At 46.5% G+C, this 23,255-nt stretch overlaps 2 protein-coding genes across 3 annotated transcripts in view; both read left to right on the top strand.

The window, feature by feature from the left end:
• lamb2l (laminin, beta 2-like) overlaps positions 1-3,530 on the top strand; it is a 35,394-nt gene extending 31,864 nt beyond the window's left edge. The window contains exons 27-34 of the mRNA XM_034538147.1: positions 59-306; positions 703-918; positions 1,011-1,155; positions 1,313-1,520; positions 1,713-1,854; positions 1,979-2,155; positions 2,244-2,409; positions 2,730-3,530. Of these exons, the coding sequence (XP_034394038.1) occupies positions 59-306; positions 703-918; positions 1,011-1,155; positions 1,313-1,520; positions 1,713-1,854; positions 1,979-2,155; positions 2,244-2,409; positions 2,730-2,866 (1,439 nt within the window). The 3' untranslated portion in view covers positions 2,867-3,530. The remainder of the gene's footprint in view (positions 1-58; positions 307-702; positions 919-1,010; positions 1,156-1,312; positions 1,521-1,712; positions 1,855-1,978; positions 2,156-2,243; positions 2,410-2,729) is intronic.
• A 1,626-nt stretch (positions 3,531-5,156) lies between these two features.
• lamb2 (laminin, beta 2 (laminin S)) overlaps positions 5,157-23,255 on the top strand; it is a 38,840-nt gene continuing 20,741 nt past the window's right edge. The window contains exons 1-8 of one of the 2 annotated variants that reach the window (XM_034536707.1): positions 5,220-5,253; positions 5,564-5,631; positions 6,533-6,761; positions 16,954-17,123; positions 17,272-17,401; positions 19,751-19,824; positions 19,938-20,126; positions 20,451-20,514. In XM_034536707.1, the coding sequence (XP_034392598.1) occupies positions 17,082-17,123; positions 17,272-17,401; positions 19,751-19,824; positions 19,938-20,126; positions 20,451-20,514 (499 nt within the window). In that variant the 5' untranslated portion in view covers positions 5,220-5,253; positions 5,564-5,631; positions 6,533-6,761; positions 16,954-17,081. Of the gene's footprint in view, positions 5,254-5,563; positions 5,632-6,532; positions 6,762-16,953; positions 17,124-17,271; positions 17,402-19,750; positions 19,825-19,937; positions 20,127-20,450; positions 20,515-23,255 lie in introns of both variants that reach the window. The other variant, XM_034536706.1, reaches the window with a different exon arrangement.

Genomic DNA, 23,255 nt, shown 5'->3' with positions numbered 1-23,255 from the left:
TTGTGAAGGAGACTCTGGTATTATACATAACACTCTGCCTGTGCCTGCTTCCTGACAGATCAGTTTGAGAAGGTGAAGAAGTACTATCAGGAGTCGGTGAAGGCGGAGGAGAAATGCAACGCTTCGGTGTCAGGTCCTCTCAGTCCTGTGGAACAGTCCAAAGAAACTCGCGCCATCACTGAGGACCTGCTGGACGCCAGTAAAGACAACTTCCTGCGTGCTCTGGCTGCTCAGAACAAGTCGTTAAACGAGCTGCAGCAGAAAGCCCACGACCTGGATAAGAAGGTCCATCACCTCAGCCATAAGGTAGGACGAGCTGGGTGGGGGTTTCACCGTAAACTGGATGACCTAATAAACAAGGTGTTATGTTTTGTGCTGTGCAGAATCAAAGAAAAGCATCTGAGAATACATTTAAATTGCTGATTATTTTTAGGAAGTCTTCGAGGAAAAGAGAAGCGTATTAGTTATTGAGTACATAGGAGAAGGGTAGTTCTTAAGGATATCTGTTGTTGATTCATACATTCATATATATATAGTCCCAGTTTGCAATGGAAAAGATAATAATATTTTTTTTTTTTACTCTGTATGTCTTTATTTTCTGACTATAAAACTACCATCAGTAGCTATCATATTATTTTAAATGTATTTTTATTCATCTTCTTAATTCCATTGCACCATTCCATGCATCGTGGTTCCCTCCAGGTATGCGGTGGTCATAGCAACGCCGGTGTCAACGGTAGTTGCCCAGACAGCCGGTGCGGTGGCACCGGTTGCCGTGACGATTGGGGCAATAGCGTGTGCGGAGGAGAGGGATGCAATGGGACAGTGAGCGCCTCTGTCACAGCGCTGAATCTCGCCAGGAACGCCACGGACAGCCTGAACGCTGCCAACGAGGAGCTGCAGGGCGTGGCGAGAAAGGTCACTTTGAAATGATTACAAGTTATTGTGACGTGACCGGAGACCATCAAGTAGAAAGCTTCTCTGCTGACATCTCTGTTTCCCGTGTCTAGCTTAAGGACATAGCCTCTCTGACACTGGATGTGAAGAACCAGGCGATGAACACGCTGGAGAAAGCGCAGAAGAAGAAGGACCACTTTGAAAACAACAACAAGAAGCTCAAAGATTTCATCAAGAAGATCAGAGACTTCCTCACGGGTATGCTGATGCTATAAATATACTTCGAATTCAGTGATTGTTTGCTTCCACCTTTGGTTCAACTGCGGCTGGATTTTTTTGCTGTGGCAGAAATGGTCTTCTGGTGTGTAATATGTCGGGGATTTCTTTTCTCTTCTTCCTCCCTTTCGCCGCCCAGAGGAGGGAGCAGATCCAGAGAGCATCGAGAAGGTAGCTCTGCAGGTGTTGGCCATCACCCTACCAGTCAACAGGACCACTCTGGACAAAATGGTCATGCAGATAAAGGACAGTCTTTCCAACCTCAGCAACATCGAGGGGGTCGTCAACCAAACTGCACAGCACATCAGCAGAGCTAAGGAGCTGCTCGACAAAGCTAAAGAAGCCAAGTGAGTCAAGCTTTTTATTAAGGCCACATTTCCCATTCAAGAGTGTTTGTTTTGTTTGACTATTGCTGAAGTATCTATGACTTTTGAATTAAGTTCAATCTTACGCCCTACATCGATTACCACATACCCTCATCACGAGAACTGCAACAACAGGTCTGTTGCGTCGGTCTAAATTCTGGTGTGACTTCGCAGGAGCCGAGCAGAGGGAGTGAAAGACACAGCCAATAACACCAAGCAGGCACTGGATGTGTCTGAGGAGGCCATAGGGAAAGCACGAGCGGCCCTGGAGGAGGCCCACGACAACCTGAACAGCACCAGGAATGCTACGGTCGAGGTACGGCCGTGTGTTCGATAACCTGTTCACACTCTGCCTACGTCCACGTCTGGGTTTCAGGCACTTTATTTGAAGTCTTCTTTCTCCCATATCTTTCCGCTACCACCACTCCGGTCATTTCTAGGTGGATACGACGCTGACGCAGCTGGAGGATAAGCAGAAGGACGTCATGATGCGTTTAAACAACCTCTCCATGGAGGTGGAAGCTCTGAGGAACAAGACGGAGCAGAACAGGCAGATGGCGAAGGACGCCAAAGCCCTGGCTAACAACGCCACGCAACTAGCATCCTCACTGGAGCAGGTGAGGATGTGGGCGGGAAGTTGGGCTTTTTGTACCAAAAAATGTGTCATTTCTTAATGGCATCTAACGACTGTGTCTCGTCTCGCAGAGCCTCAACGACACGGAGGAACGGTACCGGGAGCTGCAGGTGAAGGTGGACTCTCTTGGTGGGGCGTCTGGAGATCTGAACAGCATCAACCAGAAAGCCAAGGACATCAAGAAGGAGGCAGAAGACCTCTTCGGCAAAGCCAACAAAGGGATAGATCAACTCAAGAGTGAGTACACGCCCGGCGTCTCTTCATGAGGCGGAGTCTCAGGACCTCAGTTAAGCATCAATCGCCTGTGAGGAAATCCCTGACTTATGAAGTGGTGTCATGAAACAGGTCCGTCAGAACATAGTGATATCTGTTAGGTTTGGAAGAGCTTCATAGATGAAATAATGTGTCGGGGAAAGAGGACTGAATTATTAGTGGTTATCCGGCGTAGCCTGAGATATTTTATTAGGGGACAGCACTGACTCGCTCCTGGTGCTCCACGGTGCTCCACGGTTCCTGTGGATACTTGCTGACCACTGTTTTGCTCTCCGTGTTTGCAGAATTGGAGAAAAAGTTCAAGAGCAACGAGCAGCGGATGCAGAAGCAGCGCTTGGAGCTGGACGAGCTGAAGGAGAACGCCACCGTTGTGCGGGACGAGATCCGGGATCAAGTGCAGAAGTACAGCAACTGTGTGTGAGGATGGAAACCGCTGCCTGTTTTTACCATTTGCTGCTGAGCAGAGCTGCACGACTGATGCTGGGACCCGGGGAAGAAAAGCCACGTCGCCCATGAGAAAAAATGGGGACAGAAAACGACATCGCCCATGAGAATAAAGCACCGCTCTGGTACTCCAATTTTTTCGCTGGTATATCGAGTTTTACACATTACCCGTCAAGTGTTATGTCACAGACAAGCCTTCCTCTCTCCATGTACTGTACCACTCTTTGACTACTCCATATCAACGCCGCCCTGTGTGGCGTCTGTGTCCTTAAGCTATGACAACAGATAAGAGTATTTGTGTCATTGCATAGTCCAGGATGATTGATTTCATGAATATTAAACAGAAGAAATATATCAGAATATGTTATCAGAATCTTTTGACCAAAAGTGCTTTTAGTGATTGTGTTTTCTCTGTAATTTGACCACATTAGTATGGCATTTACAATACGACATTCCTATCGAGAGACATTTGGGAAAGTTTCATTTTTGTAATGAAATGCGTGTTTATTAATATTATTTTTTATTATAAGAAAAACAACTCTTTGACTGAATAAATATGAATGCGTACACAAGTATTCTTATAAGCTAAATGAATTCCGAGGTGAAACGATGGAGACGAATAAATGTGATACCATTTATGTAAATTCCCCACTTCACGTGTCCTTTTTGTGCGATTACCTGTGCGCAATATTACAAGTTCACATTGTTCGACTCGTTTGTTAAGAGTGTGTTGTTTCAGCTCACGGTCACAAGGGGGCGCCGTGGACTCTGCTCTCATTTTGACCAGCACAGGTGTAATCAATGCCGCTAATGACGACTGCGCTCCATTTAGGTGAGCCAGTTGCAAGGTCGCTCACTACGGCAGCTCGCGAGGACACCTAACAGAACAGAGCCGCTCATTGACGTTATCAGTTGCAGCTGTGAGTTTCCTGCCGTGACAGCCAATTAAAAGCCCGCAACGGACCTAATCAATCAGATGGAGTGAAAACACCTGTGTGGGCATGCACAGACTGCGTGTCTCCTGTTCTTCTTATGGAGCTCTGCTGTTCTCCGTTGGGTTCTGGCGCTGGATCCTGGGCTCCAACAAAGAGAGGCTGTCCTCGAGCCGCACGGGGAATGTGTAATATGACAAGAGATTTACGGCCGGCTTTGTTTTTTGGAGAGCACACTGCACCTGCACACACCAGGCAGATGGGCCAAGGAAGTGACCGAAGTGATTGAATGCACTTGTAACAAAAAATGGATTTGTTGTTTAGTCCCCCCCCCCCCCCCCCCCCCCCCCCCCCACAAAAACAAAGTAACGTTGGCTTCTGTTCCCCTAACATCGTCCCAACCAACCTGTTGAATGAGGCTGATGTTGTGAGATCGGTGATATGTGCGCGGCCACGGGCCGCTCGTTGGTTGCAATCAAAGGGAATCTAATCCGTCCAGCAGGGAGCGCGCATTCCTTTCTGCTCCCAGACAGACACATGGGGGCTCGTCGGAAGACATGGAGAGGAGTCGGCTTCTCATGTTGTTTATATTCATTTATTACAACACGTGAATACTGCCACTGCTTCCCCCCCTATAAACTGTCACTATAAAAGATTTATTTAAGATGTTTTATTGTATTTTATGAAAATACAGTGACCATTTAACTTCACTGCTCGAACTGTCAACAATAATTCAACAAAGTAAAATAACCGTTCTAGACATTAACCACATCCATCTGATCCCTTACACTCTAGTGGTTTGAAGTAAACCACTAGAACATGAATCATTTGGCCCCCAACAACACAGCTGAGCTGCTCCACCAAAACACTGATGTAGTCCTACAAAGAGTGCGCAGCATATAATATGACTTGTTTTTATTTGACCTTCCATTATTCTAAGATTGTCTTGTTTTCTGACAACGACATGCTGTTTAATACCTTTATTTTCGCCCAACAGGAGGTCTTTAATGGGGGCAAACCTATAGACCGGTTGGTAGGAGTGCACTTGTGCTGTAAATAATAGAGGCTCATTATTAACAACAACAACAACTGTGTGGAAAGGTAAACAGAACATGTTGTTGCGTCACAAGAACAAAACCTAAAAACCTTTGGGACCATTACAGACGCATTAACTGGGTTTGTAGCTCACCTCCTCCTTCATCCGCCCAGCCGGGGACTCGAGCACACGACAATCCGCGCATCCTTTCCTCCCTCCCTCCCTCCCAGCACCGTTCTGCTCCGCTCCGGGAATCCAGCACGGGGTTTCCAGCCGAGAGCTGCAGGAGCTGAGGGACTCCTCAACACTGCCTCAGCCTCGCATCCGTCCGGCAACTCCTGCAGCAAGTGGACCAACCGGAGGGACTCACACACAAGCTAACGGCTGAAAACAACGGTGAGCGTCGCGTTTGAGACTAGCTAGCTAACGGCTGAGGTCTAACGACAAGCAGGGGGGATTGACACGGAGGAAGACATGTTGGCTGGAAGGAGTCGCACACGAGAGGATGCGTTTGTGTTGTTGTAATTAACCTGTAACGGCACAGAAGAACTCACTATAAACAGTCCCGAGGAACTTTTCCAGTTGGAAAAAGTAAAAACAAACTTAACCTAAAGGCTGTTGTTTTCTGCTCTCTTTCTGCGGCCGTTGAATGTCTCCGCGTTGTACCGCTTGTTCATCACAAACGGTTGCGTTACATGCTCCACAGGTTGCCGGCGGCCCCGCTGGTTGATGCGCGCGCGGAGATGCACGCGTCCCTTCTAACGCTGGTCTGCGGTAAGTCGAGTGTACGCCGAGCGCCTCAGAGCCCCTCCATCAAACCCTCAGAAGTGATTCACTGAGCTGGCGACCGTCTCCAGGTCACTGGGCTTTTCTTTGATCGGTCTGTGGGAAATGTGGAGCTTGTGTATTCACGTGAAGCCCCGTGGATGCTGAGGTGGAAGTCTTTTTTAAAAAAATTTTTATAGCTCTAGTACTCAGGTGATTTCACTTGAATCCATATCAGTGAGTTATTTCATGTTTTCAGGATCCTGCCACTTGCTCCAGAGGGTGAGAATGCTCTGAGAAGGGGTATTATCTCAGCCCCACAGGCAGTAATGTGTTCAAGATAATAAAGGGTTTTAACACTTTAGTTCTGTTAGAGTAACATATTTTTGCTGCATGTGAAATGGGCTCGGGGAGCAGAAAAACCTTTTGAGATTCGTATTCGAAACCACTGTTTGTTTCCCATACAAAACTGAGAACACCACATTAATTTGACTACGCTTATCAAATTTAAAAACAAAAAAAGGGACAGCAAGCATTGCATGCCAAAATACATAAATAGGAATATTTGTGGTACTTGGTTATTGTTTTTACAGATAGAAGCTGAACCATACAGCGCTGCACAGGCATCTGTGGGGGCCTAAAAATGGCAACTGTATTTTCAGTTTCGGCGACAATCTGCTGATGCCTGGGCGGCGTTGAGCTCTGGTTTGTTACGTTGACTTCCAGGAGCAGACCTCATTGGAACGTCTCTTATTCTCTCGCTGCATACGGATCAGCCTCCCGTTGAACACAGTGCCGAGAAAAGAAAAAAAAGGACAATCTTGTGGTTAGAAACAGAAGCCTGAACATGGTGGATGTGAGAAGTGTGGGCTCCTGCTCAGAGATAAGATAGCTGATGTTTCTTTTTTAGGGGCCCCCAACGGTGCTCTCCGGGTCTCTGGGGTCTGCCCTGTCTCGCTGTCGGTCTCGCTCTGTGGGTGGTGTCGCTCTGTTTATGGCCCTCCTAAAACAGCCCAGCTGAATCCACAAATAGAAGACACCCGCTCCACACCTACCTCTTCCGGCACTGTGTGAGACCTTTCTGGATGCGAGCTGCTCGTCCAGTGCCTGCGTGTGTGTGTAGGTGTGTGTAGGTGTAGGTGAGTGTGTGAGCGACGGGGATAAAGGAAGGCTGGGAAATGAACCGATTCCAACAAAGCACACTCAGTATCTGGTGTTTTTTTTATCTGATGTAAAGCCATACAATGACACGTGTGTTAAGCCAGTAAACAGTAATCCGTATTGCTGTCTTAACACCTGCACTATACTCCAAGCAAAGTGGACATGTGCTCAATGCTATGAGTTCGCTCCACATTTATCTGAGTAATGGCCCTCAATAAAACGCCTCCCAATGCTTTGTTCCCAGTGGCCGAAGACAATGGGCTCATTGCTCCAGTTAAAGTCTATTAGTGGCCGCTGTTAGCAGCCAGGGGGGTCCCCCCCGTTACATTATCAGGGCGCACAAACGCTGCTTTAGGGCGGCTGCTGTCGTTCTTCGGGACACGCCCTCTTAGCCACTTTTTCTTCAGGTTTTCTTTGTCCCGTTTTCTTCTTTGGGTTTAAGAAGTCAGACTGTAGATGAACAAAATAACACGTACACGCTTAAAGGCCTCGACAAATGCTGATTTTATTATTTTTTTACCTCGATTGGGGGCGATCTACATAAACTATTTTTCTGCCAACAGATTGGGGGGGATTTCACATCCTCTGTTTGAAGTAAGCAGGGCTGAACAGAGCAATAAAAAACAAAAACATTCCATGTCATTGGATCTGGTTTTCATTTTGTACCCAAACTCAGAAGCTCATTCATCTCTAAGATGAGTATTTACAGGATACCATAGATGTGAGGGAGCCGAGTTTTGGAGAGGAAATAAGTAAAAGGAGAGAGAGAGAAAAAAAAAAACCGGCTGAGAGCGTATTAGAGGAGAAATCGTGTGTGTGTGTGTGTGTGTGTGTGTGTGTGTGTGTGTGTGTGTGTGTGTGTGTGTGTGTGTGTGTGTGTGTGTGTGTGTGTGTGTGTGTGTGTGTGTGTGTGTGTGTGTGTGTGTGTGTGTGTGTGTGTGTGTGTGTGTGTGTGTGTGTGTGTGTGTGTGTGTGTGTGTGTGTGTGTGTGTGTGTGTGTGTGTGTGTGTGTGTGTGTGTGTGTGTGTGTGTGTGTGTGTGTGTGTGTGTGTGTGTGTGTGTGTGTGTGTGTCTCACACACTGTCATTATAGGGACAAGGAGCGGTCCATTCAGACCTTGGACGCCTCTAAAGGACATGCTCCAAGGTCAAGGGGTCGTGTCCAAACCCCCCAGGGCAGAGACCGGGTTAATTGGTGTGTGTGTGTTTGAGAGAGTGAAGGAACTCAGGCTGATCACAGGGGACAAAAGAGTGTCTCCTCTCTTCTCTTTTCACTTTCTATTTCTATTCTTCTTCTCTGTGGGATTTGGGGGTGGAAGGAGGACCTGTAGGAAGCTTGTTCTGCGTGTGTGTGTGTGTGCGCTTCTGCAGAAGTTTGATTGAGCAAATAAATTAGGGAAAAGGTTGCAGTGCATTTTAGCTTTCATGCAAAAGTACCATGATAATATAGCTTCTTTTTCTCTCATTCATTGCCTTTCAGTGTATTTAGCAAAGGACTTGTCATGACACAATGTTATTAAGTTCAACTGAGGGCGGAAGCAACTCACGATTATTTCAGAAGAAGGAAGGAAGGAAGTCAGGGAGGATGGAAGCACTGAAGGAAAACTGAACATAAAAGAGGATGGAGGTAAATCCTCTGTAATTCACCTTGCTTAGAGGTTCTTGTGTGTGTGTGTGTGTGTGTGTGTGTGGGCATTAGGCAGTAGTGGGAGTGAGAGAGTGTGTTCCCGAAGCCTTTGTAAGCACCAGCCTCCGGAAATGTGCGGATGCCAGAACAATGGTGCGGTAAAGCCTACAAACCACCAGCACTAGAGGGAGAGAGGCTAAAATATTGGAGGGGGGGGGGGGGGCTGAAAGAATCAGGACAAAGAGAAAAGAGGGAGAGAAAGATTTTAGGCAGGGGGAAGGGGTGAGGGAGAGCAGAGAGGGAACAGGTTTGTTCCTATGAAAGGACGGTGAGTAAGGTTTCCCGTCCTTTTGGCATGCCGGGGCCTTTTCTGGATGAGGAGGAGGAGGACTTGAGGGGGAGGATGAAGGGGCATGGAGAGGAGGAATAGGAAATGGAGACTGTCTCATTGAAAACAATGGGCCGGCTGGTACAGTGGTGAACAGCTGGTATTTGGGTGTAGCGTGTGTTGTTTGTGTGACTGTACATTGTTATAGCTATTGACCTGACTGCATTGTTTACTTTACTGCAAACGGTAAAGTTTGCTTTAATTAGCCATAGACGACTAAACACACCTTTTAAAAACAGGAGACCTTTTAGTTAAAGATGCTAACAAGAATGATGGCTGAATCCCATTTAGCTGCTTCCAGCATGGTCCTGGTACTGTGCACGCTGGCTCACCGTCTGTCCCACCGAGGGCATTTCCATCCGCCTCCTTTTATTTGCATGTTCTAAAAGAAACATGCACACGTTTGCATTGTTTTTAGGAGTTTCTTCATGTTTGAAAGACAGTGTTTTAACACAATTAGAAGACAGAGAGAAATGTATCCAGGTCACGTGTTTCTTTTAACCTCTGACATGTTTAGTTTCTTTGTGGTTCCTTTAGTGCTACATGGCTCAGGCCAAATCTAATAACAGGTTGTGTTGTGCAGCTTGTTAAAACGCACTCTACAGAAACCTCTAATTATCTAATCGCAGCAATTACAGTGTGATACTGCAGCATGTTAGGAGGGAAGGAGACACAAGGAAGGATGGATGTGAGGCAGGAAGAGAGGAAGGAGGACAGAGACAAAGGAAAGAAGGGAAACAAGTAGGGAAGTATGCAGTTAATGTGGTCGTTATTTCTCTTGAGAAGATTGTGTTGTCATGGAAGACTGCCTGACCTCCAGCAACAATGTGTAGGGGTGTCATCCTTTAGCCCTGTAATCTCTCACACACACACACACACACACACACACACACACACACACACACACACACACACACACACACACACACACACACACACACACACACACACACAAAGGCCTAACATAACCGTGTAAATGTAGGCCAGTTGTCTCATGTTTCAGGTCCCCTGGATTTGAGTGGTAATGACACTGCATGTAGTTGTTAACTGCACGTGTTGCGTCACATTTACCTGAAAAGAGAGTTGAGCTCTCTAGTTGAGCTAGTAGTACTGGAAGAAAGTAAACACTGTGTTTAGACCGTTTTCTACAAATCACTTGGTATTATCATATTAAACTTAGATGCATTTTGTCGGACCCACACTCTGGTTCCCCCTGAGGGGAACAGTGTTAGCACCGTCAGCACTTTTTGCCGTAGTTTGCACTGTTTTTCGCTGTTAGCACCTTCAGGTGCTAGCCGTTGGCTCAGCCGTTACCATGTTGAGAGCTGTATGGAGGCCACAGAAATGCTCTGAACTCTGTATTGAGCACCTTGAAGGGCTCACACTTGACAAGCAGCCTAAACATTCATCTTACTTAAGCCGCGGCAGATACTGAACAATGAGAGAAACAAGAGACATTTTTCAGCATTATTTTATATAGTTTTCCCCCCAGGCTCCTCACATGGAGTCGTCATCAGTTCAAATCTAAGGCTGAGAAATGACTTCCCACTCACACACACACACACACACACACACACACACACACACACACACACACACACGCAGTGCTCCCCTGTGTATTCTACATTACATTCGGGGTATGCAGCCTTTGCCTTTTGGCCACAGCAAGGTTACCCTCCTGTCTCTGATTACGTTATTATGCTCTTATGTTTAAGAACAAAATAGCATACGGCTCCAACAGGTCGACAACACACACACACACACACACACACACACACACACATGCAAACACACTTAGCTGCTTGCCTCATCTAATGACGCGTGTGCTCGTTTTCTCTGGCCTTCCTTCTAAGTGGAGCCAGACTTTCTTCACCAGAGGCTTTGATTAGCACCTACAGGGAGCTCCTCGTCTCCCCTGAGCAGCCGCCGAGCACCAGGCCAAAAAACACACATCACCGCAGTCACTAACCCGAACCCGAGTGGCTGCATAGACAAGTTAGCTGACCGATGGGCAGCAGCCAACAACATGTGCGGCCTGCAGGCAGCATGGCAGGCACTTTGGAGCCAGAAACGTACAGATCATTGTACTCATCTTAGTCCCGCTGCACTTTATAGGATTTGTGTGCTGTGGCTGCACCATTGGACCATTTTTTTCCCTCTTTTTAAAAAAAAACATGTTTCTCAGGATACAAACTTGGAATTGTCTGATGATAATCCCCAGGGTGTTCCCAGGGTGAGCATTGAGGTCGGAAGGTCTCTATTCGAATGACAGTAAATCATGAGTAACTGCAGACATGTGGGAACGACGGCGGGGCGGGATGGACCGTCCCACCCGCTCTCCCTCTCCACTGTCCACCTGTTGCTGATGATGGTCTGTGTTTCCTCTCCAACATGGAGTGATTCAGACGTCTCCGGGACGGGACAGGAATGTTTCCTCCAGTGGGACCAGCTGTCTCTGTGCCATGCCTTGTTAATCTAACAGCCTGTGTAATGGTCAGCGTCTGGCCACGCTCACTAAACCCCTCTGTCTGTTATACAGTCAGTGACAGAAACAGCTGGGGAAGATTTAAAGACCATGTCTAAAGACCAAGATAATAAATATATATATATATATATATATGAATGCAGTCCAAATGTGTCAACAATGACAGGTTGCTACAGATAAACTTTGCTTCCTGGGTTTTTAAATATCCATCCTTTTCAAATGCAAATTGAAACACAAAGTATGGGAGCAAATGTAGGTTGAACAATATTATCTTTTTGATGAGCTCCACCTTTTAAATCAGTTTTATAGGTTACAGGCAGCCGATCGAAGGACGACCCTGCTCCACCACTGAGCCACAGTTGAGCTTGTAGCCAAGCCACCAGTGCGGTGCTGCAGAATTATAATAACCGCTCTGTGAAATATCAAATGCTCAGATTTCGTTTGTCATCTCTCTAAGTAAGACTGTTATGTGGTACAGGTCTTGGCACTCCTTGGTATTTCATGTGATTCCTCTCCAGCTGTGGGTTTGGAGCCTTTTCACCACCTTCTCCACCATTAGCCCTCATATTCCTAAATAACACATGACATTAAGTATGAGGAATGGAGGAAGTGAGGGAAGGTGAACAGCGGGGCACAGAGGGGAGTCAGCGGAAGACATTATAAGAGGAGAGAGAGACGGGAGGCGAGAGCGGAGAATAATAAAGAGGCGAGGAGGGAGGAGAACAGCTGGATGTTTGGCTGTGGGAGTTGACCATCTATCAGTTAAGTGAAGAGCAAAGAGAGGACGGAGACGCAGAGGGGAGAATGTAAACTAATTAGCGAGAGGGAGTTGACAACAAAAGGCTGTTGACTTTTTCCTTAAAGTAGCTGCCTGATGGTGGGTGTTAAACATATCTGCAGTGCCTTCTAGTCCCACACTCACTCAGGTCAGGTATGCAGCTCATGATGCTATTCATGTCTGCTTGCTGTCATAGATGAGCTGATATTGGATCTGACCCTGCTGTCATTTTAATATTCTTGGTAGCATGTTTTGTTTCACTTTAAAGCGTGCGTGTGCATGTGTGTGTGTGTGTGTGTGTGTGTGTGTGTGCTCTTGTTTGTTTGTCTGTTTTTCTTGGTTTCCTTCATTGTTTACGCTGGAAGATGTGACAGCAAACTGTTTCTGCAGCCGGTCCCAGTGGAATGTGTCATGTTGATGCCACTTACTGTTTGAGATCCTGTGATTCGGAAGGCAAACTCATACTGTGCGATTCCCATAATAACAATTAAACCATTCAGTGACTTGTGATGTCGCCCATTGGTTTGTGGCCTATTGTTTCTAAAGCCTTGACTTCGGCGTTTTGGCCGTCGCCATCTTTTTTTGCAACCGGTGAACAAATGTCACCATATTTGAAATGCGGAGGAGTGACATAGAGAGGCCATATACGACTCTGGTAGGGTAGCGGCCTGTCAATTACTTTTTAGCCCCGCCCTGAAGTCATGAAGAAGACTTGCAACTAGAGATGGAGACCATAAACTCATGTTTACAATGTTTACTGAAGGAATAAATCAAGAGAAGTAGAGTCATTTTCTCATAGACTTCTATACAATCTGACTTATTTTTGCAACCGGAGGAGTCGCCCCCTGCTGGTCAGTAGAGAGAATACACGTTCTAAAACTGCATAACCGGAGGTTGTCGCCTGGTATCGATATGGATTCATTGTGTTTCTCCTCTCCATTTATAAAAACAAAATCCTTAAATGCATAACCTGAAGATGATGAATATATAACAACTGCACACACCTAATTAAAAAGGGTTACTTTTCTTCAAAGTATGATCCCAACAAAAGTTTTTGTAGCTCTGCATCACATGCAGTATCCTTTTTTTTTTTTATATCAAGAAATGAAACGCAAGTAAAGCTTGTGACATGCTGGCAACAGAGGAACATTTGATAAAGCTTGGTCCAGGTCACTCTTGGCCACTCTTGGCCATTCCTGACTGGTCGAGAGCAGAGAGGAAATCAAAGACAGGGATGAAAGCCAGGAAGAAAAGCAGAGCTCACCTGGGGGAGACAGGGGAGGGGGTGGAATTAATTAGTGTCACTGAAGCTTGGAGGCCCTGCCTACGGCTCCGTGTGTCACTCTGACAGTTAAAGCATCGCCTCGTGGCTTCACTGTCGTCTGGCATTAACGCACTAATACCATGTTGTCACCTGCTTGATGTCCCAAACTGCTGTGACATTTGACATCTGCAGAAAAAGCTGCCTTTTTGGCATTATATGAAGATTGTCACACACGTGGTACGGAAAGCAGCTCGGTAATAAACCCCCATGTGGTGAGTCGCTACAATTGGCTAAACAAGCTGAGTAGAGCACAATATGGTGCAGGGCATAGCCTGCTGTTACAGGCTAATGGCTGGTTGAACAGCAGTGCTTTGTGAGCTGAGACCCCCCCCCCCCCCCCCCCCCCCACACACACACACACACACACACACACACACACACACACACACACACACACACACACCAGCAGCACCAGCACAGACCCCTCGTCTTCACTCAGCTGTCGGCCTGCATTCCTGCCTACTTCTCCATTTATGGCTACAGAGGAACGAAGAAGGAAAGAAACTGACGCTTAATCAACGACAGCATCATCGCTGTTCTCAAAGCTGCACTATTAACATCTGTCTCAGAGTCTCCACTATTTCCTCGCGGTAGAAGAGGAGCCACACATATTCAGCCTCACCTTGTACAAAGTTTAAACTGTGCCTGTTCAGGACATGGAACGCCTCCCCTGAAGTTAGAAAGAGGTGGTTAGAACGGTTCTCTTTTTACTAGCGTCCAGCTGCAAAAGCAAACTGCTATCAATACACAAGCGCTTTTGCTTGTTTATTAATACTGAATGTTGCACCAACGCCGTCACTGCACGTCTTTGGGTCACCAGCAGTGCAACCTCCGATTCTGGAGGTATGGAAAAGACGCAGACTGTCTGCGGTGCTCATGTAAGACTCTTAATGCACTTTGTAACACTCAATGCTGGCTCTTTCTTGCACAGCTACAGAGCCTCTACCCTAAAGTATATTGTCTCTCCCCGCACTGTAAATGGCCTTGCGTAGTGTCTACCAAATGATAGCTGTCATCCATTTATCTCTCCCTCCACCGTCCCTGGTTTACATCAAGGCTGCAGCGGTCTGATCGCTGTCAGCTACACGACCCGTGACGTCACCCTGCCAGCCGATGTGTAACAGCCTCCACGTGATAACAAGCAATGTCATCATGATGTGGACAAGTGAAGTCGCTTTAAGTTGTAGAACACAGTCAATAAAAGAGGGCTTTAAAGGGGAAAATGCGTACAGTAAATCCAATCATTTGTGTGTAATAATATTTAATACACAAATCATTGTTTGTATATCTTGTTTTCATGATGCCAGGCCAAACTTGTGTTGATCCCGCGTACAGACAAACAAACACAGACAGAAACGCAGAGATGAAAGACGACAAGAAACCCGTGATTATACGACACATCAGACGTCTGCTTCGCTCCTCACACACACACACACACACACACACACACACAGACCTTTGAGTGCGTGCCAAGAGTTTCCAGAATGGATATCACGTTGTGTGTGTGTGGATGGGTCGTACAAAGACGCTGTGCACTGTGTCTTTCACCATCAGACCTGCTGCGTTTGTGTTTTCACCCTCTTCCTTGCTGTCAGAGAGATAAAGGATAAGGGAACGACCTCGGGTTCTTCAAAAAAAATAAATGGGAAGCAGCTCAGATACCTGATACCCAAACAAATCCTCTAACGGGTGTCTTTTGTGTGGCTAACGAGCACTGACGTTTGCTTGGAAAATGCAACGCTTTTGTATCATCGTGTCCGAGTGTCTGCTATGAACAAGTTGGCCTCCGCGTGGACGCACAGGTGCACGTCAGGGCGCAGTGTAGGCAAAGTGTTTGTGACCCACGGTATGCTTGTCGCTCATTTGGCTGGCACCAAGGTGATACTTGTCCAGATGCCAGGCAAGTGTGTGTGTGTGTGTGTGTGTGTGTGTGTCCATGTGAAATCCTCCTCTGCACTGTTCCCAGCGGGCTCCCTATCTACAGCTGGCCTCACAGCGGTGTCAGGCTGTGATAATGCCCTGACGGCTACATCAACCTGCAAATATCAATTGTTTTAGAAATGTTGTATTCGACATTATTCCAGTCGAGGGAAGAGAAATAAACAAACCACTGAACAACTAATTGTTCATAATAATAATAATAATAATAATAATAATAATTAATTTCTCGACAAGAAAAATACATGCGCTTGCATGATTTGCCTTTTTAAATTGTCCCTTTTAGCTGCTGCAGCAAGTGCCGTGTAGTAAAGCCCGAAGCCCCCAGATGCTCAAGTGAAGCTGTGTGTTTTGTGCAGTTCCCAGGTGTGGACGTCTGTTAATAGAGTAGAATACATCTTGTCATCTTCTGGGTAATGTGAATATAAACCCCCGGCATTCCCCCACCTGCAGGAGCGTTTTGTAGAGAAGGTACACGTTGCCGTGTAGTCTGCGTACGTATTAAAGGGAGGATTGGAAACACCTGTTGTGGACGGACCTTATATTGACAGGCGGCCTCTGGGCCTCCGCTCTCCTCACAGACCACAGCTTCCCAGAGGCATGCAGGAGAAATTCGCGTAGAGATGTCCTGTGGAATGTGTTGTCGTGAGAGTTCATACGGTTTATTTTAACTCCCACACATCGCGCAGCTATCCAGTCGCACCAAGGCTCCAGTGCCGTATCACAGAAGGACACACTACCGGTTCACTCCATGGTTCTACATTTACACCAAGTCTACGAGCTTTTCTGTGGGATGTTTTCAGTACATAGTCATTCACTCTTCAAAATGACGTGGTTGGTCTTAGTTGACCCCTGGGTGACCTGCTTTGGGCCTCATGTCAGGGCAGTTCTGTGGGACTCCTGCAGACAGCAGAGCCTGTTAACCTGCAGGGTAGCCTGCAGATAATCCCCCTCCCACTGGATGTTGTCTCAACATTGAATCGGCTCTTGATCAAGCAGTAGCTGTTGGGGGGGGGGGGGGGGGGGGGGGGCAGGTTCCAGCTCTGCGTACCCCATGACCTCTGTCTGAGGTCTACGCAAGTAGTGTGAAGTCCCCCCCCCCCCCCCCCCCCCCCCCCCCCCCCCCCCCCCCCCCCCCCCTAGAGTAATGACAAATACGATGACCAAGATCTGCCTTCTGATGACCCCAAAAACGATATAATACACATACGGATTTGACTAGTTTTTGCCTTTCTTTTTAAATTCTCGAGCAGGTCAAACCAAAATAGCTGACATGTGATCTCACATCGAACAACAACAAAGCTACACCATGTAGAAGCAATATGGTTCACTGTAGTGAAGTCTGTAGTCCTCCAGCCTCTTAACAAAACCACAAAGCAATGGCTCTAACTAGTGGGAAACCTAATAGATGCAATTTAGGATTGAAAGCTGACTCTGACATCGTAGAAAACCCACAAGTTTAGCTTCCTGGAGTCTGTCCTCAACAGGAAGCGATAAGAACACTTGAGGCTACTGATTTCAATACATTTGTTTGCCAACACAAGCTTGTGAAGGAGTTCTGTCACAGCAGAGGATGCCATTCTGCTGTTTCCTGTTAATTGTAACCCTACTTCCTGTTTCCCTCCCTCTAGTCCTGGCTGCTGCTGTTGGCCAGGAGCCCGACCACAGCCACGGCTGCGCCCAGGGCAGCTGTTACCCAGCAACGGGGGACTTGCTGGTTGGACGAGAGAAGAGCCTGAAGGCCTCGTCCACATGCGGGATGAGGAGAAAAGAGCCCTACTGCATTGTCAGTCATCTGCAGGTCAGTATGCGTGTGACAGAAAGTCACAGAGGAACTCTGTTTGCCCATCTCTGTTCTTTGCTTCCTGTCCGTGGTTCTGGGCTCATCGATCCCCCCAAGTCCTTCACCTTTGACCACGTAACGCTGACCTTTTATCGTCCCGCCACAGGATGAGAAGAAGTGTTTCGACTGTGACTCCAGGCGGCCGTACGACCCGGTGTACAACACCATCAATCACCGGATAGAGAACGTTATCACCACCTTCAAACCCCTGAAGTCCTGGTGGCAGTCGGAGAACGGTGAGGAGACTCAATGGTCACCTTGGCCCTGCAGTAGTTGTTGTGGTTATTGACTCCTAACTTGTCCATTTGACACTTTGCACAAGAGGATTGTGGGAAGTTGGTCTTTGAGCATGGGTAGACTTGGGTGTGAGAGGAAAAACGTTAGTCGCTCCAGTCAGGTTCACAGTTATGTATTCACAAGCTATCTAGCAAGCGTCCCGGTGATATGAAATGATTTCAATATGATGTTCATAAAGTTATTTGCTGCATTACTGTCTGAATGCCGTCATTCTCTACTTGATCTGTGTAGCTCGATAGACAGACGGATGGGTGGATGGATGCTTTATTAATCCTGCACTATAAAGTTGCACCAAACTTTTACTTAAAGCTGAAATAATTGATTTGAGTTGCTCCTAAAAGCCTGAACACATAAGAACGGCTTCAGTCGGCCCTGCCAAAGACTGTTATGTGACAGACTAATATGGCCTGTCATTAATCGTGCCTTATATAGTTAAAGTTCTAAATATTTAAAAGACAAATGTGGAGGGGAGTTAGAGGGGGAAAAATGAAGGGATATTAAAACAAGAGATAGTGGATATTTTTAAGCAGAAAGAATTGGAAAATGAATACGATCCTAAAGGTTTATTGACACCACTAGCAGTAAGAAACTGGTAGCTAAGGATCATTTTAAACCCCACACACACACACACACACACACACACACACACACAACCTCTGACCAGCTACAGATGGGCTTAATAACAGAGTTGCCCTGCTCTGGCATCTCAACAGAGAGAGAGAGAGAAGGCATGACAGGGAGAGGAAGAAAGTAAAAGCTGTGGTGGCAAGATGCAAGTGAACGTTGAGGAGGGGGGGGGGGGGTTCCAGACGGAAGGGAGGGACAGTAGCAAGGACGGGGAGAAGGGACCGGTGTCTTTCCACTCACAGTGACAATGAGCGACTGTGAAGCTCAGCTGTGTGTGAGCCGCGCTGCTGACGACAGCACTGAACAGCAGCGCCAGACCCAGAATAGAGCAGAGAGAAACAGAAGAAGAAGAAGAAGGGGGACAGGAAGTGTATTGGCTATTTTTACCACTGGTTGCTACTGCTTTTCCATGGCATCTTTGTGGCGTGTCCACGGTGGTGGTGGTGGCACACTGCGGCCATTTGATATGGATAACAGGGGTTTGGTTGTGGGAGCTTATTATCGGAATTACAATTTAATGGGATGGCACGCATTAATGCAGCCATTATGTCTTTTCCATTGCAAATTGACTGGCACAACAAACTTCTCTATCAGCAAGGCTTTAAGATTCACCCTTTGAACTCTCTCTCTCTCCGCTCTAGCTCAGCTACGAGCCTCTCGTCCATGGGTACATGCACGCTTCCTTCTGCGCGGCCACACGGTTGGCGGCTGTAGTTCGCTTAGAAAGAAAATAGTTTCCGGGGAAACGAGGGTTCATTACTACAAACAACACATTTTAAATTAGAGTTATTTGAGCCATTGTTTATGTAGACATAGCTTAAATAGGTAGGTTTACCATATAGATGGCATAGGACACCATCTACTAGATGTCTCCTCTGCTTCCTAATGCTCTCCAGCTCTCCAACCCGCCTCAGGGAAGTACTGTGTGCTACACCACACGCATTCACACCTGCCAGTTCTGAATGTTAAAAAGGTGATTCCCCGGGATCCATGGATGTGTGCAGGCACACCGTAGGCGTCAAAACAAATTCCTCCTCTTGTCTCGTCTTTTTCTTTTTGCATGTGTGTATTAAAGAGCCGTGCTGTGAGTTTTGTCTTCAACTCACCGGTTCAAAGCTTAGGAAGGCAACATCAGAGAAACCAGCAAGAGTACGCTATCCTCCCAATAAACCCAGCCCAGTGCTGCCAAATCGTTTCTACAAAAGTTGAAAAATGAAGTCGGCAACACTGGAGAACCTGTCCGATCATTTTATTTGGGCCAAAATAAATCTTTGAGAGCATTCGATTGACGGTAAAGATCATTTCTATCGTGGCTTTAAAAGGGATGTTTAAAAGTATCCGTATCCGAATGGGAAAGTCCTCCTGGCCTCGTGCTGTCTGTGTAATTCAACACACAGGAGAGAGAAAGGGGTCCTCAGGAAGTGCGTGGGCCTTTCCGACACGCTCTCTTCAAGACTGAATGCCTTTTCCTGTCAAGACGCCATTCCTCCAGCCAGTCGCTACTTCACTTACTGCCTGAGACACTATTCTCTGTCATCTATCTGTCCGAGAGATGCGAGCGGTTTATAAATTGTTAGTACAATCTAAGTGACGGTCCTCAGCCGTGAAGGAAAACACTGGCTTTGTGTAAACATCTTTCTCTCCGTCACCTTTTCTCCCAGGAAAGTCGGATGTCTTTGTCCAGCTGGATCTGGAAGCAGAGTTTCATTTCACTCACCTGATTATGACCTTCAAGGTAGGATAAAAGCAGTGACTCACAGCTCCGCTTGCTTCCTACTTTAGGGAACGATGCTGACCAACAAAATGACGTTTGCAAGCCAATACATTGCCGCATTTCTTCTCCCGCAGACCTTCCGTCCGGCAGCCATGCTGATCGAGCGTTCCGCAGATTTTGGTCGCACCTGGCAGATCTACCGCTACTTTTCCCACGACTGCGCTACTGCCTTTCCCAGAATCTCCCAGGGTCCTTTGCGGAACATCAATGACGTCATCTGTGAGTCGCGCTACTCCGACATTGAGCCGTCAACGGAGGGAGAGGTGAGCGCTTGATGGACGGAAGAGGAAGAGTCAAATAGGTTGATCCAGATGAACATTAGAGCTGTTTCTATTTTTATTTTGGAGCTAAATGTTCTGATTACCGTACGTTATTGAGAAATACTGCATTTTTCTTTTCGTGCCATTGATTCTCGCAGCATTTTTGTCATGAATACTTTCTCACAGAATGAGAGTCATTGGAGAGGTTCACTGATCAGGCATGCAGACCACATGGTCTGATTCAGACTCATGCTGACTGTCGCTGCTTATCTGATTTAGATGTTTCGAGTCTCAGGTAGTTCAAATATGTAATGTGTCCTGGTCTAGGTCATCTACAGAGTGTTGGAGCCAGCCATCGACATTGAGGACCCGTACAGCCCGAGCATCCAGAGTAAGTCCCGCTTATATTTTCCAACACCAATCACCCACATGTGTTGGAGTGTCTATGTCTGTGTTGTGGATGTTGGCACTTTTATGTAAGGAGTTATAAAAGCTTTACAGGGTGTCCCCTAGCAACACCGGCCCTCGGGTGCCAGTCAACTGCTGCCATGAGAAGCAGCCCCGAGAGGCTCTAGGCTTAGATGCCCTTTCCACTTCCACAGCTATTCTCTTATTGTCTTTAGGACAAAAGAATAACCACAGCAGCTCCAATATCATTATACTTTTGATCCAAAAACTAAAATGTATGCAAAAACTGAATGAACTGACAAAGTACACAGTCGGATACAAACACAGCACTTTAAAGGAAAATACCCACGCTGCCTTACATTAGCCTAAATAGGTTCTACACCCTCATTCAGATCAACAGATCACATCCTAAACAGACTTCACAGCCAGAAGATGGATCTGTGTGGCTTTAGAACATTGTGCTGTCAAATAATCCTGATTAATCATCCTGCTCATTTGATAGCAGCATCCTGAGTGTCAGAGAGGATTCCACAGAAAGGGTCATCTGTTTTCCTTCGCGGGCTGTCATCACATTTGTCACCACGGATCAGACTCCGGCCAACCCAATTGGCTCGCGGACCCCCCCCCCTCTCTCCGGAGCGTGAAACACGGCTCTGCTGTGTTGGAAGACGTGGAGAGATGTGAAAAGCAGCTGTTTCTTTCCCGCACGGCTTCGCCGTCCTCGCCCCCGAGTTTAGACTGGCAGGACATGAGAGCTCTTCCCAGAAACCCGAGCTGGCTTTTCCAATGGAGCAGCAGAGGTTGTCTTGTTCTTGTCGCTGTTAAATGTCTCTCTGCAACCCGGCCCACGTGGAGACCCCCGGACCTCCTCACACTGAGGAATCCAGATCTACCATCTGCTGTTTTCAAGACAAGGAATCTACTCGTGTTGGCTTTTTGCAGTGCATCACTTCTCTGTACATGTCCTGCCTTTTTTTGATTGCCAGAACCGTAGCTCAAATCACAGCGCTGACTTTACCCTATAAACTAAAGCATTGGTCCGGTCGAGCCTTTAGGGGACAGTACAGAGCCTCAGAGGAAGCATGTTAAGGAGGCTCAGTGAGAGCAAATAGAGTCATCTTCTGTCTCACTAAAACTATTCTTTAACTGACATTTCCCGAACTTGGCATTTAAACCAGCAAGTAATCCGTTGATAGTTGTCTGTTCATCAATGGGTGCACTGCAAACAGGAAGTGCATCTCGATGGAGGACGAGCAGACGGAGATGGAGGGATTAGCTCTCTGACAGAGGGATTCTATGTCCCCAGATCAAGTCAGCGGGTCAGAGTGTGGACGAAGATAACCACTCCCACTGAAACATGTCATCCATCTTTATTGAAGTGCCGCGCTTCAATAAAGCAGGATTTAAAAAAATGACAGGAAATTCATAAAGCTGAATGTTATGTCCTTTTTTCCCCGTGAGCTTGTGAAGAGGACTCAACTCCAGCTGCTACGGTGTCAAATTATAAATCTTCATAGTCCTTATAATCATTTTCATCATGATGATAGTGATGCAAGTTTAAACTAAAATTTCCCCAAAAATGTTCTCCATTTGCTAATCCAAAGTGTTAAGTAAGTTATTTTTTATTCTATTATACAATAAACTGTTTCTTTAATTATTATTCACAATTACCCAAACAAAACGGTGCCTGTGTGTGTGGTGTGTGTGGTGTGTGTGTGTGTGGTGTGTGTGTGTGACAGTGGGGGATGTTCCTGCAGATCGACAGGGTGAAAAGAGGAGCTCTTTTTCTCTCTAATAGGAACTCTCTCCAAGTAGTTTGAGAGGATAAAGAGGCCGGATGTGTCTACAACCATTTCAACACCACATTCCACTGTCATTTTGGGATCTCCCGTCCCCCACTTGGAAATGTACTCTTTAGAGGTGGCTCTCAAATAATTAGTGAAGCAACGAGGATGCTGCCTGAGAGCAAATCCTCCTCATGTTTTTAGTAAATACCCAATCGAAACAGTTTACCTCTAGAGGTGTCAACCAAGTCTGTAACATCTCAACAGCTGTTGATGGACTGCCACGCAATCTGGTACAGATGTCCACGGTACCTGGAGGGCTCCTAACATTTGGTGATCCCTGAACTTTTCACCTCGCACCACCAGAAGGTCAAAATGACTTTTTCCCCGTATTTTCAAAACAAATGACATCAGCCTCATCTTTAAAAACAATCCTCACACATCTATATGCACATTGAAAGAGTTGTTGGTCTCCATGGCTATAATGTAACAGATGGAGTACAAATGTCTCACTTATTTTCACCTTTTTATATATTCAGGGGATAGTTTCACTGACAACTATGCTCTCTCTTTTTCAGGAACTAAACACATTCACACAGTTCCACATTCACACTGACGACCTTCCGCTCACAAGGTGAACAAGTTCATCTGAAGCCAACGCAGTGAGAGCCGTCTGAGTTGGTCACTTTAACGGGCGATCTTCCAAAGTTAGTCCTTTTAGTCGTTTTAGTAACACTCCCTCTTTGATTCCGAGTATCGTGCTGAGTCACGGCGAAGGGGAGTAACAAAGGGGGAACTAAGAACTAAAAAGCCAGTAACTTTGTGCTTGAAACAATTTAATAAATAGCAAAATTTTTATATATATATATATATATACAGATGATTCTCCATTTTCTTCCCCCATTCAAACGAACCACAAGTTGCCTTGAAACTCTGAGGA

The sequence above is a fragment of the Cyclopterus lumpus genome, chromosome 7, assembly GCF_009769545.1.
Source record: "Cyclopterus lumpus isolate fCycLum1 chromosome 7, fCycLum1.pri, whole genome shotgun sequence".
Lineage (NCBI taxonomy): Eukaryota > Metazoa > Chordata > Actinopteri > Perciformes > Cyclopteridae > Cyclopterus > Cyclopterus lumpus.
This window is presented reverse-complemented; position numbering and strand designations above follow the sequence as displayed.